Raw genomic sequence first — 16,494 nt, 5'->3', positions numbered from 1 at the left:
TTCAACCGGTGCTGATGCTAATGCTTGATGGAAGTGAAGGGAAAGGGGAGCTCGATTACGTGTGGAGAAAAAGAACCAAGTATGAAAAAGAGAAAACCAAAAAAAAAAAAAAAAAAAATGGGATTTGGATGGATACGAAGATTACGGGCCAGGGAGGGTAGGGAGGCGCAGATATAGCGGGGAAGGAGAGTTTTTTTGGGCTGAGTTTGGCCCCAGCCGTTGGAGAGAGAGAGAGGGAGAGAGAGAGAGAGAGACAGAGAGATAGAGAGAGGGGGGGAGGTATCTGAGCTCTCTCCTCTTATTAAGGTATGTATGAAGCTGCTCTTGTTTCTGTATTCAGCAGCAATAATTTTGTATAGAACGCTGGTCCAATAAGAAAAAAAAAAAAAAAAAAAAAAAAATCAAACCAATCCAATTACATCCACTCACCTCTTTAAAACCAGGCCAATGCAAGCAAACACAAATGTACTGAATCACCCACAATCTCACTGCTTTACAGCCTTTCTCTCAAGTGCTCAGAGAAAGAGCACCACTGAAAATGGACAAGCTACAGGGCTGCAATACAAGCTCCACATCAAAGACTAGTTGCAATCTCCATTCTCCAATGACCCCAATAAGACCCACACCCACAATAGACAAAAATAGATCCATGAATGAATTTTGAACCCAGAAGAGGCAAGTTTCCAGCACTGTACACAAAAGAGTCTTCATTGGCCTCTTGAGGGTCCCTCTCCTATGAGCTTTCTTGTGTTGCAGTCAACTTTTTTACTATGAGTAAAGTTTCACCCTTTAACCTTTCCTCCTTTCCAGTATCTTCTCAACAGTTCCAAAGCCAAACACAATTTTCACAGTGCACTCAATTAAAATGAAGGGAAAATAAAAAAAAAAAAAAAAAGAAGCCCCAAGCCAGTAATTTGGTCAGAAAATATAGGGAAAAAAAGAAGAAGAGGGAATGGGTATTTAACAATAGTTTTTAGTAAAATAGGAAAACCAAATCAAACCAATGGACCTCAATTAATGTTGGGTAATTGTAGCCTTCTCCTCTTATTGCTTGTGGAGGTAAAAGAAGCAGTATCTGTCAGATCAATTACATGAGTAACACTTGTGCAATTTTCTGATAAGTCTGAAGAATCCAATCTCCTTGATTCCTTGTGCTTCTTCTTTGACTCCTGATTCATTGCATTATAGCAAGCATACACATGCTCCTGAAATGAAGAATTATTTACTTCTCACTTCAAAGTGAAAAAAAAAAAAAAAATCATCATCTTTTACTGCTTATTAACCTTTCCCTCACTATTTGCTTCTGCACTCTTCAGTAAAACAGAGAAAATGAATTAGTCACAAATGAAATGAGTTACCTTGTCTAAGGACCCACATAGAGAGAGAGTGGCCATCTTAGATTCCACTAATTCCTTTGTCAATCCTTCATTGGATGCAGCTAATATGGCAGCTGCAGCTATAGTGGAGGGCCTATAATCCAGTATACTAATCACTGCAAACACAGCACGACAAATATGACAAAAAAACATATATAAATACCACGCTAAAAAAACCCACTAATTCAATAAAAATATCTCTTATCAGAATCAGAAAAGAAGTTTTTTTTTCCCTTTTTTTTTTTCCAACACTAAAAGGAAAAGAGCAAGGAAACATTATATGCTCATTGCTTGTGATCAACCTTCAATGATTGCAAAAATGAATCCAACGGCTTCGTGGATCGAATGCTTTGATCCATCCCTGCATTGAAACTTATTCACGAAGTAGCTCAGATAATCGAACGGAGTAACCCCGATCGCGCGCCATTCCAATGTGCTCAACACAAGAAGCTCCATTCTTAATATTGCATTGCTCCTAAACGCATGCTCTTCTATCCGATACTCCGAAAGTAAGGGGGCCCTTTCCTCTTCGATCTTCGCCGCCAACGACAAGCACGCGATCGATAACAATTGAATAGCCCATGATTTCTCCTTCTAATGAATGCCAATTAGTGAAGTTATCAATCAAAAGGGCAAAGGATCCAATAAAAGAGACGGAACTACACAACTAAATAGAAGAGCTTCATGGATCAGCTTACTTCAATGGTTCGCCGGAGACAGAAGCGATCGAAGAAACTGATTGCCAAATAAGCAGTTTTATAGCTGAATCCAAAGCAGGCCCTTGTCTAGATGAAACCGAAATAAGCACAAACTCATAAAAACAAGTATTGGGCACTAAAGATTGGGTTTTTAAACCTCAAAAAGATTGGATTTTGAGGGGACTCACCCTTAGAATCCATCGGATGGAATCGATGCGTGATGCTACGAACCAATCCTGGGATAGCATCGAAGGGGCTTCATCACAAGAAGAGGGAGAACAGCAGCGGCTTGCGATGTTCAAGTTGGTCTCTTTGGAGATCAACTTCTCCACGTACTCCTCATCGCTTTGGGATAAAGGTTGCTCTTTTAATAGGAGGAAGAGCTCCCCGTCTTCGTTGGAGTCGTCATCGGCTTCCAAATCGGCGCCGTCTTCTTCACAGATGAGAGTGGAGATGGAAACAGAGCAACCCGAGGCCTCCATTGGGATTTTTATTTTTTTTATTTTTTTTTTTTTGCACTTGTGGGTTTTCTCTCTCTCTCTCCCTTTGTTGTTGCTATAGTTATATTCTTGTTCTAATAGTAGTATATCAATGTTACTTCTACCGGTGCTGATGCTAATGCTTGATGGAAGCGAAGGGAAAGGGGAGCTCGATTATTTGACCAGAAAAAGAACCAAGTAGGAAAAAGAGAAAACCAAAAAAAAAAAAAGAAAGAAGGAAAAGGAAATGGGATTTGGATGGATACGAAGATTACGGGCCAGGGAGGGTGGGGAGGCGCAGATATAGCGGGGAAGGAGAGTTTTTTTGGGCTGAGTTTGGCCCCAGCCGTTGGAGAGAGACAGAGAGATAGAGAGAGGGGGGGAGGTATCTGAGCTCTCTCCTCTTATTAAGGTATGTTTGAAGCTGCTCTTGTTTCTGTATTCAGCAGCAATAATTTTGTATAGAACGCTGGTCCAATAAGAGAAAAGAAAAAAAAAAATGATAAGAAGGTATAAAAAAGATTTGGACCTCAAAATTAGAAGATCTAATTCTGAATCTTATACAGTCAAAACTTAAGGAAAGCATTAATATCATATTTCGCCAACTAATTCTATTTCAGATGACCCTCTAACCTTAAGAACAATAATGCATGATAGAAACTACTGGGCTAGCTCAATGATTATTTTTGGTTCGAACATTCAACGTATACATTTGATGGTGTGTGTATTATAAGCACTGAGCAAGGACGCTTGTCATGCATGAGAAGTTTACGTTTTAGCTGCAAGAGATACTTATCTAATAAAGTATTGTTAGTACAATAAAGGGGACACTTAATGGAATTTGTCTTGTACTAACAATATTAAAAATAAGGTTTCATATCTGCTAAAACCTGATTTCTCGTAAGTGCCCTAGTTGACCAATCTTTTTTTATTTTTTAATAGTGATAAATAGTTGAGTTTTCACCATTCTTATTATTGTTTAAAAGAATAGATTCTGGAAAAAAAAAAAAGTAATGTTATAATTGGTTTATTTGTTTCTGAAATTTTCTTTTTCTATCCCTGTATACGATTAGATGATAATAAACAACCGCTTAAATTCCTTAGATATGGTGTTAAGTCACTGTCAGTGTTAATCAAGTTATATTTCAATGATGGGAGAGTTGGAAAAGTATAAAAAGGAGTAATTAACGATGTCCCCACACAAATGACAATGGGTGCCAATGTTGGACCATGAACACACAGCTGCATAATTTAGGGTGTATGCTTTTCTAATACCCAGCACAGCCTCCTCCTTACGTTTCAAAAAGCTCTCTACCGAACCTATGAAAATTTTGAACCAAGCCTACACGTATATATAAATTAATCTCACTATAGGTCTGGTTGAACTTAATAAAGCTAATGAAAGATGGACCTGCACTTGTCTCTATCAGGCTCAAGGAGCCTAACGGATCGACAATACGAAATCACCTTCTGGCGTAGTATACCATTATAAAAACTTTGATTTATTTATTTAACATAATGCTTCTTTGAAAAGCGCTGCTCAAAACTCACTAGATCTTTGAATTTGAAGAGACCTAACCCTGCAGGCATGTGCATTGGGAACAAGCTTGCAAGTTTGATGCATTGGAGAGAAGCAGCACTGGAAATAGAAAGAGAGAAATAAAGGGAGTCCAAATGTTGAATGTGCAATTGCCAAAGCCATGTGGAAAATGTCAGAACCCCAAGCCCACAACATTGTTTCCTTCGCTTTCTCATTTAACTTCCATCTATCTACCATTCCCCTTCTTAAATGTTTGTAAACAAGGACGGACAAGGCAATGAACCATCCCTCTCTTTTGTCCTATACCTCAGGGTTCCCAAAACTCCAACTCCAATAAATTTAGATATTTTTGATTCATAACCTCTAAATGCATAAGCTTTAAAAATATATATTATGTGCACATCATATAGCCGTAAAATTTTTATCTAAAAGATCGAATCTAATATAAAATAATTTTAAACAAATCTTAATGTAACAAATGATTTGAATTTAGATTCTTAAGAACTCTTTTAAGTTAAAGAGTTCCGCAGAACCCCTGGTGTATAGAACATGGTGCACGCAGTAATAATTCTCATCATCAACCCCTCAACAAATGAAGGGGTACTCCCAAGTCCCAAGGTGGGGTACAACTTATATGTGTGATTGGTCGTGTCAATGGGTCCTCCATACTCAGAAAAGAAGGGTGACTGTTTCAATGCACACTTGCAGTTGGAGACACATCGGCCCTTTGCTTGTTCCATTGAAGCAACCAGGTTTATATATTTATATATTATTCATATATATACATATAGTGATGAATAGAGAGAAGTATACTACGCCCACAAGTCATAGTCCGATTGAAGCCCATACATACACGAAATACTAGATATTATACCTATGTACTTAATGAGACCAAATTTTAACATGGATCTAGTTCATCGGACTTTGTTGTGACTGGGTTTTGCAATTTTGCTTCTTACTTTTTAAATGGAATTGGGTTCAACCTTGAGCGGAAAGTGTGAGCGTGTTAAAGGAAGACGAACATGTCCCTCCTCGGAAAACCAGAACCGACTCTGTTGCATTTTTTTATTTTGTTTCAGCAATAAAAGCAAAAAGTATTTAGATTTGATCGTTCCATTCATATAGAAGTTGGGATATTCATATTCACTGACAATACTAACTATTTATTTGTCAAATATCCTAATTATGTATATTTTGTTGCTGAGAGAAGTTCTTCGAAAAGCCATGTAGCTCATATTAGGATGACAACTGATTTCAAATTGCTATGGCATATGCTTGGCAAAGATAGTGCCGCATTGGGAGACAAAATGACCAGCCTTTTGTGAAGCATCTCAAAATCATCCAATAGCGTCAATAAGGCTTTTATATGGTAAACTTCCCTAAACATTCATATACCTTGCATTGCATTTGAGTCCTAGCAGTTAAAAAAAATTATCATAAAATAACATTTTTATTTATGACTTGATCAAACTCTAATAAACCATAAATTTCACAGAAAGTTGTAAAACGATGAATTCATTAAAAAAAAAAAAAGAACAGTAGTTTCAATAAAGGACGAAAAATCTTATCACGAAATGTTCAGAATATTGTAGCAGTCGCGAAGTAAAAGCATGACACGCTATAAGCTTTAAAGATTAAAATGTACGAATATTACATTTGACATATTTTCTTAATTTATCTAAAAAAATTTATAGAATTGATATTGCCATATTCAGTATTTGTCGTCGGTTGTGAAATCACAGAAACCAAAAAGAATTTTTTTAGATAATTAATCCGAACTGCAGGGACGAAGTCTCAATATCAAGATAGTAGAGGGACTTGAAAGGGGCTTATGATGAATAACATGGAAATTTTGTTTTATCCACTTCAAAAGGTCGGGACCTCAAACTACCAAAGAGGTGAGAGAGAGAGAGAGAGAGAGAGAGAGAGAGAGAGAGAGAGAGAGAGTGGTCCAGTGGGGGGGAGGGGGTCCCTAGGTTTGACCAGGATGTGCGAGCCGAGCCGAGTCGAGTGCGTGGCCGCGGGCGAATGGTCCGATACGGCTCCGCTTTCGCACTCGCCCCTCCGCACACGTTGCCTCGTCGGGGCGAGGCCCCCGGCCCCATCCTCACCTGTGTTTACTTTTTATGGTCCCCGCCGATTCTCGCAAATTGCCTTTCTTTCACGAAACGGAAAGAGGCTTTTTTCCATGCTCCCTCAAAAACCAAGGAGAGGGACACTACAATAAGTCTCTACACTGGATAGTTTCAAAACTATTTCACTCACAACCTGATTGATTTATCTCATTTCAAAAAAATATAACAATAATTTGAATATCGAATATAGGTATACCCTCGTAAACACTGCATCATACTTCTCACCTATTAAATACTATAAATTTTTTAAATATGTAAAAAATATATGATGAATAATATATTCATACATCCAAACAAAGCATAAGGAGACAGGTTGGGTGTCCGAAAAAGATGCCCGGTACCAAATAGTAAGAAGCATGACCGGCAATCTAAAGGCTTGGGTTCGAGATGCCATGTGTCTGTATATTTACAACTCAAGACCTTCGACACTGTCCCAAACGTCACATAAATTTTCCTTTATGATGGCAATCTAAATTTGTCTTCTAAATCTCCTACAAAGTGCTTGGCTTTCACGCATAAACATATTAATCTTATCTAAAAAGAATGATCTAGAGACTGAATATAACATTTCATTCTACACAACTAATCATACACCATACTATCCGTTTACTGCATGATCCTTACAAAAACAAAACGATACTGAACAAAATAATTCATGCATGCCACATAAGTATGTTGTTTAGCGCATTGCTTTATATTTAGCACCAGCAACATAGTTATTAGTAAATATAAGTGCTCTGATTAGTTATCTACGACGGCACAGCAGACCCATCCCAGCGTGCCTTAATTAGCCCCAGCATGGCAGATTGGAAAAGGTTTGGCTTTGGTAAGATAGTTTATGGGGCCTGATTATTTCTCAGGCATGAATTATGACCAAGGAATTCAAGCTAGTACAGCTTCTAGAACTCTACCTAGTCAATAACAAACTTCTACGAGACCAGAAAAAAAAAAAAAAAAAAAAAAAAAAAAAAAAGGGGGACAGTTCCAGGGTAAGCGGGCCTGGGCTGGGCTCCCACTTCCAACAGGATTGTTAGGAGCGTACCACGTGGCCCACGAGGATCCTCCCCAAAACATACCAAACAAAAAGAAAAAAAACCAAACAAGTAAATCATCTAACGGGGAGAAGATGGGATGAGCATAAGGCCACATAGATGAGTGTGTACACAAAACACTACAAAACCTCCTTATTTTTCTATAAAAACACTGCAAAATCTAAAAATCATCAATTCAGTGCCCCAGTAGTATATATGAAAAATTCCCCTCCTTTTTTTTTTTCAATATTTATTTGTCAATTTTTCTTAAATGGAAGTTCAAATCTATCATCAACAATCATTATTCAATAACTATTACCTATTGACGGAGGATCCAAGTTATCAAGTAGCGTAAACAACCCAAATTGATGGTTCCAATGCTCCTTCCTGATTGAAACTAAATACTCCCATCTGCGTCCTTGTTTGTCGGCCGGTTTACTTTGACCATGTTTGTCCCTTGTGTTTTTGTTCTCCGAATAATTAATGAATGAAAACCGTTATATGACCATTTCTATTGATTTTCCCCTTCTTAGTTAGACGCATACATAGTAGTCATCAACAGGTTATAATATGTGACCAAAGACCAACTCCATCTAAGAATTTAGTTGAAAGCAACAATTTGACCTAAAATATGAGACCATTCCTTTGGCCATGGCTAATACGCTACTACTCTTTCTATAAATACTCTCTTCTCCTCCCAAAACCTCCCACAACCCACTACTCTTAGCCTTCTATCTTCTTTAACTTAAATCTACCAGTCCCTTCTACCTCTAACACAAAAAACAGCCAAAAAAAATGGCATCGCAAACCATTGAGACTTACCGACAAGGCGCCGAGGTCGTCCGTGGTGATGCCGTCTGCAAGAAGAAGACCGTCGAGATGCTGGAAGAGCTCGACCTCCCAAAGGGACTGTTCCCTCTAGAAGACATGGAGGAGTTTGGTTACAACCGTGAGGCTGGGTTCGTGTGGCTAATTCAAAAGAAGAAGAAGGAGCACACCTTCAAGAAGATAAAGCAGGTGGTGTCGTATGCGACCGAGGTGACGGCCTTTGTGGAGAAGGGCAAGCTGAAGAAGATAACGGGGGTAAAGACGAAGGAGCTCCTGCTGTGGCTCACTGTGGTGGAAGTATACATCGCAGACCCTTCTAGTGGAAAAATTACCTTCAAGACCGGCACAGGGCTGTCTGATAGCTTTGCCGTGTCTGCTTTTGACCTCGGAGAGTAAGATTTAAATATGGTGGAAGATTAAAATTTAGTATCGCCGAGGCTTTAGATGACGAATACTCACTATTAATAACAATTGGGCAATATGGTTTGCTCTCCGTCTTTTAAGTTATGCGTAGTCGGTTTGGGTTTACAAGTTTCTCTATCAGATGTAATGTTACCTTGGTCTTCAATAAGAATATTACTCAATAACTAAGGCTAATAAATCAAGTATTTGAAAAGGAATTGGTCCAAGCCCTAACTCCTAAACAACAAACAACATCATAGCAACAACTTCTTCCAGAAAAAGAGAAGAGAGATGGATAACACTTTGGTAAACAATATGACTGTGATTACCTCTCTCGTGGGTTTCCCTTCTTCTAGCTGTAAAGGCCCCTGGAACTAGCATCTTATCTTTAATCCTCAGAAGGAATCTGATTGTTCTATAGATTCCTGGGTGTACATATCAACAGTATGAGCATATGTTGGATTGCTTAATCTGTATTGCAGCACGAAGACCAACTCATGCTTTTATCCCTCTTGGTTTTTCTGTGCTGCAAACAAAATATGTGGAGTAAATGTCATTATAAATAGAATAGGTAGTTAGCAGAGGATGATAACATGAAATGCTATATGGCACTTATCATGATAGATCAGAGCAGCAAGTGACAAATCCAAAAGATATATACAGCTTACCATGAATATAGAGTCAGGTATCATCATCTTGGTCGTCAAGCAGGTAATCTTTGATTTCTTCTCTAAAAACAAAAAAGGATGAAAAATTACTAAAATGAAGCATGCTAAGACGCAGACAATCAGAGCACAGTTTAACCGGCTGAAACAAATTAAAAACACAGACAATATACGATACAAGAATGAAACAAATTTAGATGCAGACAATTGCAGCTCACCGCTCACCTCAACTGACTTCGGTTGGCAAGCATACCGTCCTTCACTCTCCTCATCATCAACTGTGGTAGTAGTGAAAAAAACTTTTCATAAGCAGCAGCCCCATTTGGTAAAATCTGGAAACAACAGCTTTGACAACAATGAGTAAAAAATATTTCAGCTCTTGTTCGAGCCTCGCCCTCAGTACTCCTCATATTGTGGAGTTCTATTTCACTGAGCGGACTTCCACAAATCGGGCAAAGAACCTCAGATAAAACAGAATCACTGTTGTCCGCATTCTGGAACTTGGGTCGTAATCGTGATGGCAGGAAATCGTGATAACCGTTTGCTGAAAACTTATTGAAACAAAAAGGCTTAAGCTTTTCTGCTGTTCTAACTATAGTGCGCTCTCTAGAAGGATTCTCTTCCTGCCAATAAATAAACGAACAGCTAAATAAGCATATGAATAAGCACCCCCTAAATAGCTACAAAATTTGCAACAAGAGAAAGTTATTAAACATGGTCTTACCCGCAATCGAGTAACAAATGATGAAACTAAACCATTAATGCCAGCAGAAGGCCTATCAAGCAGCTGCTGAGTCTTCAAACTAAGCAATCAATAGGTCAGGGAAAAAAAATAATATAAAAGCATTTTTTTTTATTTTGAAGGGGGAAAAAAATCTTACCTATCAAGATGACAGAGCAGGCTGAGCTCTTGTGCAAGACAGTCGCGAAGTGGAAGAACCACTGGGACTTCCCACCTCGTGTCAACATAGTGCACATCAGCAGGTAAAGAATAACCTTGACCCTGTCAAAAATAACAATTAGTTTAAGTGATTTTCCATCATATATGACATAAGTGCATATTTAGCCTAGCTTCCGAATAGCTGTTGTACTCCAAATTTCAGAAACTTCCAAACACTAAGCATTTAGCTAAAACCACCAGCATAAAACTTCTACTGTGGCAGGAAACTAAAATGAGCTTTGAGTCTCTACGAGCAAAGGCTCCAATTTGAAGCCACAAAGAAGATTTTAATAGGAAATATTATTAGTGCTCTTTCAGACAGCTCCACACAAACAACACTCTGCAAAAGCTCCAGCCTAACTAAACAAGCAATTAGTTGAAGGTCAAATAATGTGATAACTAGAGTAGAGCAAGTATTGTATCAAACCTTCACGGTTGCAGAAATTACGTGGCACGCTATTGCTGAAGTGCATGATCCCAATATTAGTTTGCTATATCCATTTTCAAGAGCAATCTGGAGGGCATCTAAGACAATACAGAGTGAGAAAACTCGAACGGCACCCTTTCCTATCGATAAATAAGATCAGTGAGAGGTAAAAGACCTTTTGTAAAGAAAGCATGCGCAAATATTGCAGAAAATCTTCTTTCCCAGTGTTATCAGTAATCATATCCAGTAACTCACTCAATCTGCTTCGTCCATCCTTTGAATCCGAGGAACAAATGTTCTCAATAGGTTTAATATGAATCCCCTTATAGACAGATGAAATACTTGACACAATCAACTGAACATTTTCAATTGCCTTTTCAATTTCGTGTGATTGCTTGAGAGAGAAAATGCTCTCGTCAATAAAAGCAACACCAACACCAAAAACTGGTAAAGCTTGTGAATTACTAGCATCCCAGCTCTTCACTAGTTTGGACTGCATCTCATGAATGAACTGTAGAGCTACTCTGTAACGTATAATTTCTCAGTAAGAAATAGATTTACGCACATTAAGTTTATCTTAGTGGAATAGAAAATAAACTAGTACAGTGACTTGCAATCTGGCAGATGCAGCCAATGTTTAACATATGTAAATACCACCATTTTGGTATTAATCGCAAAAAGAGAACAGAAACCATCAAATAAGGGGTAGTCAACAAATAACTGTTTATTATATATAGGGCTAGCCCTCACAGATCAAAAAACATGCAAAATGCACTGACACAGCCTGCCCGAGATGAAAAGACCGTACTTATAAGGGTGGTCCAGATCCAAAACTGTATGAAACGATGGTGCCGAGTAGAACATCAATGTTAGTTGCTCTACGCATCTTTTCAATCAATGTACTCGCACTTGATTTCAATAGATTTTTATTTGGATAGGCCAGTTTCTTCTTCATACTTCTATTTTTCTGTTTATGATGTATCAAAACAACAGCTTTCCAATTTAAACATATAACTATATCACTTCTAGCAAGAGTAACTGGTAAAATAGAGTATAATCATTTCTATGGTGTTATGTTGCTCATATATTAAAAAAAAATACATTTTATATCAGTAATGATAGATTCGCATTAGTTAATTCATTATAGTAATTCGCCATTCTCCTTTTTTTTTTCATTTTTTGTTTATAGGTCTCTGCAGATGAATCTTCAATTACGCCCCTAATCATCGTATCAGTTTTGCACGCAAAAACGCACAAATTAGAGAGCAAACAACGACGATACCAATTGATTTAAAGTAAATATTTCCAATAAAAGTTTAACTCGAAAAAAGTTAACCTAAATCAGCAGGAAAATAAGGGGGAATGAGTACCTAGAAGCGGGGCCCCCGGAGAAGGCGACGAGAAGGTTATCGGTGGGCGCGATCATGGCGTTGGAGGTGACTGCAAGCTTAAACTTGCCGAAGAGGTAAGCGCGGAAGCACGCAGTGCAAGCCCCGTTGCAACCCTCCCGCGCGTCCCCATCGCCGCACTTCGAGCACCGCGCCGCGTTCGCAGCGGCAGAGGCCGCGGCGAGGGATATGCGTCCGACCCTCTCCCGCGTTTCCTCCTCCACCTCCTTCGAGCCACAGTTGAAGTCGCACGTGCCCCCACACGACGCCATGGCCCTCCTCTCTCTCTCTCTCTCTAGCAATGGAGGAAGACGACGATGAAGGAGAAGAGAGAGAAGGTCTAGGTTTTAAAGAGCTCGGATTGGACGGTCGTGGAACAGGAACATTGGCGATCGAACGGCGTCTAATTCGTTACCAAATAGAGTTGCTAATCACTATTGGGCCGGGTCGTCTTTACAATACTAAATGGTTTACCTTAATTGGGCTTTAAACAAAGAAGCCTAATTTAGATTCCGGCCCAATTCTTCTTCATCCCTGTTTCCCGGCTCTATCTTTTTCCCGCCAACACTTTTCCCCACATGCTATTAAACCCACTTTGAGCTTTGCACATACCATCCTAATTACTTTCCCATCCCCCCCTAATTCCACAAGAAGAAGAAGAAGAAGAAGAAGAGGAAGATGCTTCTAATGGAGTTCTCCTACCTCTACCTCATCTTCTCTCTCGCCCCTCTCGTAACCCTCACTGGTACGCTCCCCAAACCCTCTACATCCCTAGTAATGTCTCTCACTTTCCTGTAATGTTACCTCTTTTGTGTTAAAGATGCAGGTGAAGAGATTACTAAGCTTGTAAACCCCCATGAACAAAGCACATTTCATGAATCTCCTCCTCCTCACGCAAAATACCCACTTCCCATTACCGCCATTCTCAATGAATCCGAGCTTTTTGTAGTGTCCTCAAGCGTGTTGGGAGCTGAAAACTGGCTCAAAACCCATGTAGTCCCCCTCCTCCACTACCCCGCAATCCCCGCCATTGTAGTGGGTAAAGGTGTTCTCTGCAACGGGAACCATGAACACCAATGGGGATTGGTTTTGCCCTCACTTGAAAATCTCTACTTTTCCCTTGTGAGATGGGGGTTAGTGCCAAACATTGAAGTTCATGTTTCCGTATCCTCCGATTGCTTTCGCCGAAGTGTTAGCATTCGAGATGTACTGCACCCTCTTCTGAGGTTTCTACGAGATTCCGACTTGGCTCATCTAATTGACCCACCGCAGAGTGCTTTGGTTAGAGACACTGCTCGAATGCGAGAAGCGAAACCCAAGAAGAGAGTGTTGTTATCTTCTTTGAGCTTCCCCTCAAACCCTATCAATCGTAAAAGCCCCTCGCCGATCCAATTTGCGCCGGTGCCCGATTCTTCCTTCTCCTTCGTGCCCAGCGCCTCTCCGTCGGAAATCCCTTTAGGCCCAACTCCTTCCCCATTCACTTCCCCTGCAATACCTCCTACCTCCCCGCTCATTTCCCCTGCAATACCTCCTGCGTTGGTTCACAATCCACGACGAACACCTCATGTGCACCGAACAAAACCCCCCGTAAAAGCCCCAACTGCATCTGCGTTCCCACCATCGCCATCACTGTGTCCTCATAACGGGGAAGCGCACACAATGAGGCTGTGGTGCGTGGCTAAACCAACTGTACCGACCGACAAGTTGCAAGAGGCAATGGACTATGCTTGCGGGGAGGGTGGGGCCGACTGCGAGGAGATTAGGCGGGGCGGGCACTGCTATTATCCTGATACAGTCGCCGCCCACGCTTCCTATGCTTTCAATAGTTATTGGCAGATGGCAAAATATGAAGGAGGTAGCTGCAGCTTCGGCGATACCGCAATAGTCGTCACTACAGATCCAAGTACTGGACATTATCTTCTCTTACCTTTCACTCTTAGATTCTGCGGTTGTGCCTGTTCTATAGTTAACCGGTTAAATGCTTTCGAATTTATATCATTACCCTTATCCATATTCAATATATGCATGCGTGCCTATTGTTTGGGTTACCCTAGTTTATGTGAAACTACATTGCTTTGTCCGTATATATTACATGTTGAAAATTACAGTTTGCAAATAGATATATCCTCTATACTTTTTGACAAATTGCGGGTTTGTTTGTCTGTAGGCTTCAGTGATTGTTTGTACCAGATTTGTGTTAATAGTCTTACTAAAACAAACATTGTCTCAAAAAAAAAAAAAAAATCTTCTTTTCAGCATGCATCTGATTAAGAGATTTATATGTCTACGAAATTTCGAAAGCGTTTTGATTTCAGAAAACATAATGAGCACTCGTTTTTACATACCTAGTCATCTATAACTCATCTTTGAAGGTTCACAGATGTATATTTCATCTAAAACTGCAGCTTAAAAGTATCAGAAATTGTTCTCAGCAAGAGTTCATGATAGCTTTGATCTGTTCTTGATATTTTATGGCTATTTTAATTGATTCATTGTGTTTTCTCGCAGGTTATGGCCGATGTAGGTTTCTGATCGCATGATTGGATGGCAGGAACTTTGATGCTACCGATAGTATCTTTGCTTTTGCTGGTGTGCACTTTATGCTTATTTCATCCACTGGACATATGAGCTTTCTTTATGCTTTTGGAATGCTTTTAACTATCTATGTTGCACAAGAAATGTTGGACTCATTATTATAAGTATTTGTAAAATCTGCATATAACATAGGGTCATAAATTAGTAAAATCTTTGTTTCTTTAGAACTATATGTGTAGAGTATGAATATAAGGATTATAAATTGTTTTAAAATCTGAATATGATATAGGTTCATAAATTAGAAGGAACTTAAGTTTCTTTACATAGGGATCACAAATTAGTTTTGAATATGAATATAAGGATGATAAATTGCTTTTAAAATCTGAATATAATATAGGTTCATAAATTAGAAGAAACGTTGTTTCTTTAATTAGGATCAATTTACTCTGTTTCTTAATATAAGGATCATAAATTGGTTTTAAAAGCAATGTCCCAAGCCACTCTTTTCCTTATATAAGAATCATAAATTGCTTTAGAAAAGAAAAAAGTTTATGCCTGAATAAGGATCATAAATTAGTTTAGAAAAAAGTAATGTCCGAGATCATAAATTAGAATTAAGTTTAGGAAAAAGTAATGCCAGAGATCATAAATACGTCTAGAAAAAAAATGATAACATCCGAAGCCACTCTTTTCTTTATGTAAGAATCATAAATTGCTTTAGAAAAGAAAAAAGTTTATGCCTGAATAAGGATCATAAAGTAGTTTAGAAAAAATAATGTCGGAGATCATAAATTAGAATTAAGTTTAGGAAAAAGTAATGCTGAAAAAAAAAGGAAAACATCGGAAGCCACTCTTGAATATCAGAGCCAGGTTTCGATCCTGGGACCTGTGGGTTATGGGCCCACCACGCTTCCGCTGCGCCACTCTGATTTGATACTATAACTTTAAACTATTTTGTATATATCATATGTAAACATAGGACCATATTATTATACTACGACTTTATCGTGTTCTGTGAATCTGTGCTTCGAATCTAATCTTTTTATCAAACGCATAAATAAAAGTACTACATATGGAGATAAAGTTGCCACCCTTATCTTAAGCTAATTAATGACTAAATATATATGCAATCGCGAGCAAACATGCATGGCTTATCCCCCCAGGGAGTGTTGCAGTACAAATACAAAACTTCTCAGGGTGTGAGTCATAAATGGTAAAACAGAGAAATAATACAAATAATAATAACAATAATACATATTATTGGTATAGATTCTGTTTTTGAAGGAATGAGGAATAAATAAAGAAAATTATACCTTTCGGTGACAAATCTATAAGAGGTAATTGATAATTACTTAAAACCAAATGGCATCAAATAATTTTAGGTAAAAATGTATGGAGGCCTCCTCAACTATGTGCAATCTTGAAATAGGCGTCTCGACTTTTATTTTTTTGATTGGCACCTCCATTACCTTCAAGTTTTTTTTTTAATATGAAGTTTGCTAATTAGTTAAGTTAAAATTTTGTTAAACATGATGGGTTTACTAGCTGTTAGCCATTAATTCTTCTGATTTGATAAATCATAGATTATTTGATAAAATTCATGATTTATTTGACTGAAATGGCTGAATTCTAAAGAATCAATAAAAAATAAAAATGAAGTTGATGGGGCCATTTCAAAATGTTCTAGAGTTGAGGGGTTCTCCAAATATGTTTACCATTATTTTATCATGCTTCTTTAATTTATAAATGCACAAGAATCATGTATGGCTGGTGGAAAAAAAAATAAAATAAAATTTTGGTCCGTGCAGCGAATCTAATCCTTCTCAATTAAAAAAAGACATAAAATAATTTCTAAATAAACAACCAAAGTTGGTTCAAATCTCTATAGTCAATATATAATCACGTCCCAAGCATGCATGGCTTAGCCTCACACAAAATACATGAAAATAGAGAATTGGGTTAGGTGTGGCAAGAGAAAAAAAAAGCCATTAATTAAGGTCTAGAGGAAAAAACAAAAACAAGATAAAATATTTCACTATTATCCAATTAT

The 16,494-nt window shown here is 38.4% G+C and overlaps 4 protein-coding genes and 1 non-coding gene across 9 annotated transcripts; 2 read left to right on the top strand and 3 right to left on the bottom strand.

Annotated features, from left to right (window-relative positions):
• Window positions 387-2,739, bottom strand: LOC109713378 (cyclin-D5-2-like). The gene is made up of 5 exons (XM_020237437.1): window positions 2,263-2,739; window positions 2,075-2,161; window positions 1,679-1,970; window positions 1,359-1,492; window positions 387-1,205 (listed from the first exon to the last, which is right to left on the bottom strand). The coding sequence occupies exons 1-5, from the start codon at window positions 2,554-2,556 to the stop codon at window positions 1,011-1,013; spliced, it is 1,002 nt and encodes a 333-aa protein (XP_020093026.1). The 5' UTR covers window positions 2,557-2,739; the 3' UTR covers window positions 387-1,010.
• Window positions 6,215-12,230, bottom strand: LOC109713376 (cytoplasmic tRNA 2-thiolation protein 2). 4 transcript variants are annotated; one of them, XR_002217095.1, is made up of 10 exons: window positions 11,892-12,230; window positions 10,697-11,045; window positions 10,522-10,608; window positions 10,036-10,157; window positions 9,879-9,957; window positions 9,373-9,777; window positions 9,158-9,219; window positions 8,819-9,015; window positions 8,258-8,460; window positions 6,215-8,177 (listed from the first exon to the last, which is right to left on the bottom strand). XR_002217095.1 is itself a non-coding variant. In XM_020237433.1 (8 exons), the coding sequence occupies exons 1-7, from the start codon at window positions 12,179-12,181 to the stop codon at window positions 9,171-9,173; spliced, it is 1,374 nt and encodes a 457-aa protein (XP_020093022.1). In that variant the 5' UTR covers window positions 12,182-12,229; the 3' UTR covers window positions 8,664-9,015; window positions 9,158-9,170. The 4 variants fall into 4 exon arrangements, 1 of the variants encoding a protein (XP_020093022.1); XR_002217094.1 differs by having other exon boundaries at window positions 8,819-9,010; window positions 9,380-9,777; XR_002217093.1 differs by having other exon boundaries at window positions 9,380-9,777; window positions 11,892-12,229.
• Window positions 8,021-8,688, top strand: LOC109713379. Its single transcript, XM_020237438.1, has one exon. It carries the CDS (start codon window positions 8,055-8,057, stop codon window positions 8,481-8,483), a length of 429 nt encoding a protein of 142 aa, XP_020093027.1. The 5' UTR covers window positions 8,021-8,054; the 3' UTR covers window positions 8,484-8,688.
• LOC109713377 (glucan endo-1,3-beta-glucosidase 12-like) lies at window positions 12,517-14,632 on the top strand. 2 transcript variants are annotated; one of them, XM_020237436.1, is made up of 3 exons: window positions 12,517-12,654; window positions 12,736-13,812; window positions 14,418-14,632. In XM_020237436.1, the coding sequence occupies exons 1-3, from the start codon at window positions 12,588-12,590 to the stop codon at window positions 14,447-14,449; spliced, it is 1,176 nt and encodes a 391-aa protein (XP_020093025.1). In that variant the 5' UTR covers window positions 12,517-12,587; the 3' UTR covers window positions 14,450-14,632. The 2 variants fall into 2 exon arrangements, with proteins under 2 accessions (XP_020093025.1, XP_020093024.1); XM_020237435.1 differs by having other exon boundaries at window positions 12,518-12,654; window positions 12,730-13,812.
• On the bottom strand, window positions 15,303-15,374 carry TRNAM-CAU. Its single transcript has one exon. It is a non-coding gene; the product is annotated as a tRNA-Met (tRNA).

Source organism: Ananas comosus, linkage group 7 (genome assembly GCF_001540865.1).
Source record: "Ananas comosus cultivar F153 linkage group 7, ASM154086v1, whole genome shotgun sequence".
Classification (NCBI taxonomy): Eukaryota; Viridiplantae; Streptophyta; class Magnoliopsida; order Poales; family Bromeliaceae; genus Ananas; species Ananas comosus.
Note: the sequence above shows the minus strand (reverse complement) of the source record. Positions and strands in the feature narration are given on the sequence as shown.

Coding starts and splice junctions, on each gene's coding strand:
- LOC109713378 (XM_020237437.1), bottom strand. CDS start 2,556: ATGGAGGCCTCGGGTTGCTCTGTTTCCATCTCCACTCTCATCTGTGAA. Junction 1,971..2,074: donor GTCTCCGGCGAACCATTGAA/GTAAGCTGATCC, acceptor GGCATTCATTAG/AAGGAGAAATCATGGGCTAT. Junction 1,206..1,358: donor TATGTGGGTCCTTAGACAAG/GTAACTCATTTC, acceptor TCTTCATTTCAG/GAGCATGTGTATGCTTGCTA.
- LOC109713379 (XM_020237438.1), top strand. CDS start 8,055: ATGGCATCGCAAACCATTGAGACTTACCGACAAGGCGCCGAGGTCGTC.
- LOC109713376 (XM_020237433.1), bottom strand. CDS start 12,181: ATGGCGTCGTGTGGGGGCACGTGCGACTTCAACTGTGGCTCGAAGGAG. Junction 10,609..10,696: donor GCATGCTTTCTTTACAAAAG/GTCTTTTACCTC, acceptor GATGCCCTCCAG/ATTGCTCTTGAAAATGGATA. Junction 9,220..9,379: donor GCCAACCGAAGTCAGTTGAG/GTGAGCGGTGAG, acceptor TTTTGTTTTTAG/AGAAGAAATCAAAGATTACC.
- LOC109713377 (XM_020237435.1), top strand. CDS start 12,588: ATGCTTCTAATGGAGTTCTCCTACCTCTACCTCATCTTCTCTCTCGCC. Junction 12,655..12,729: donor CCCTCTCGTAACCCTCACTG/GTACGCTCCCCA, acceptor TTTGTGTTAAAG/ATGCAGGTGAAGAGATTACT. Junction 13,813..14,417: donor AGTCGTCACTACAGATCCAA/GTACTGGACATT, acceptor GTTTTCTCGCAG/GTTATGGCCGATGTAGGTTT.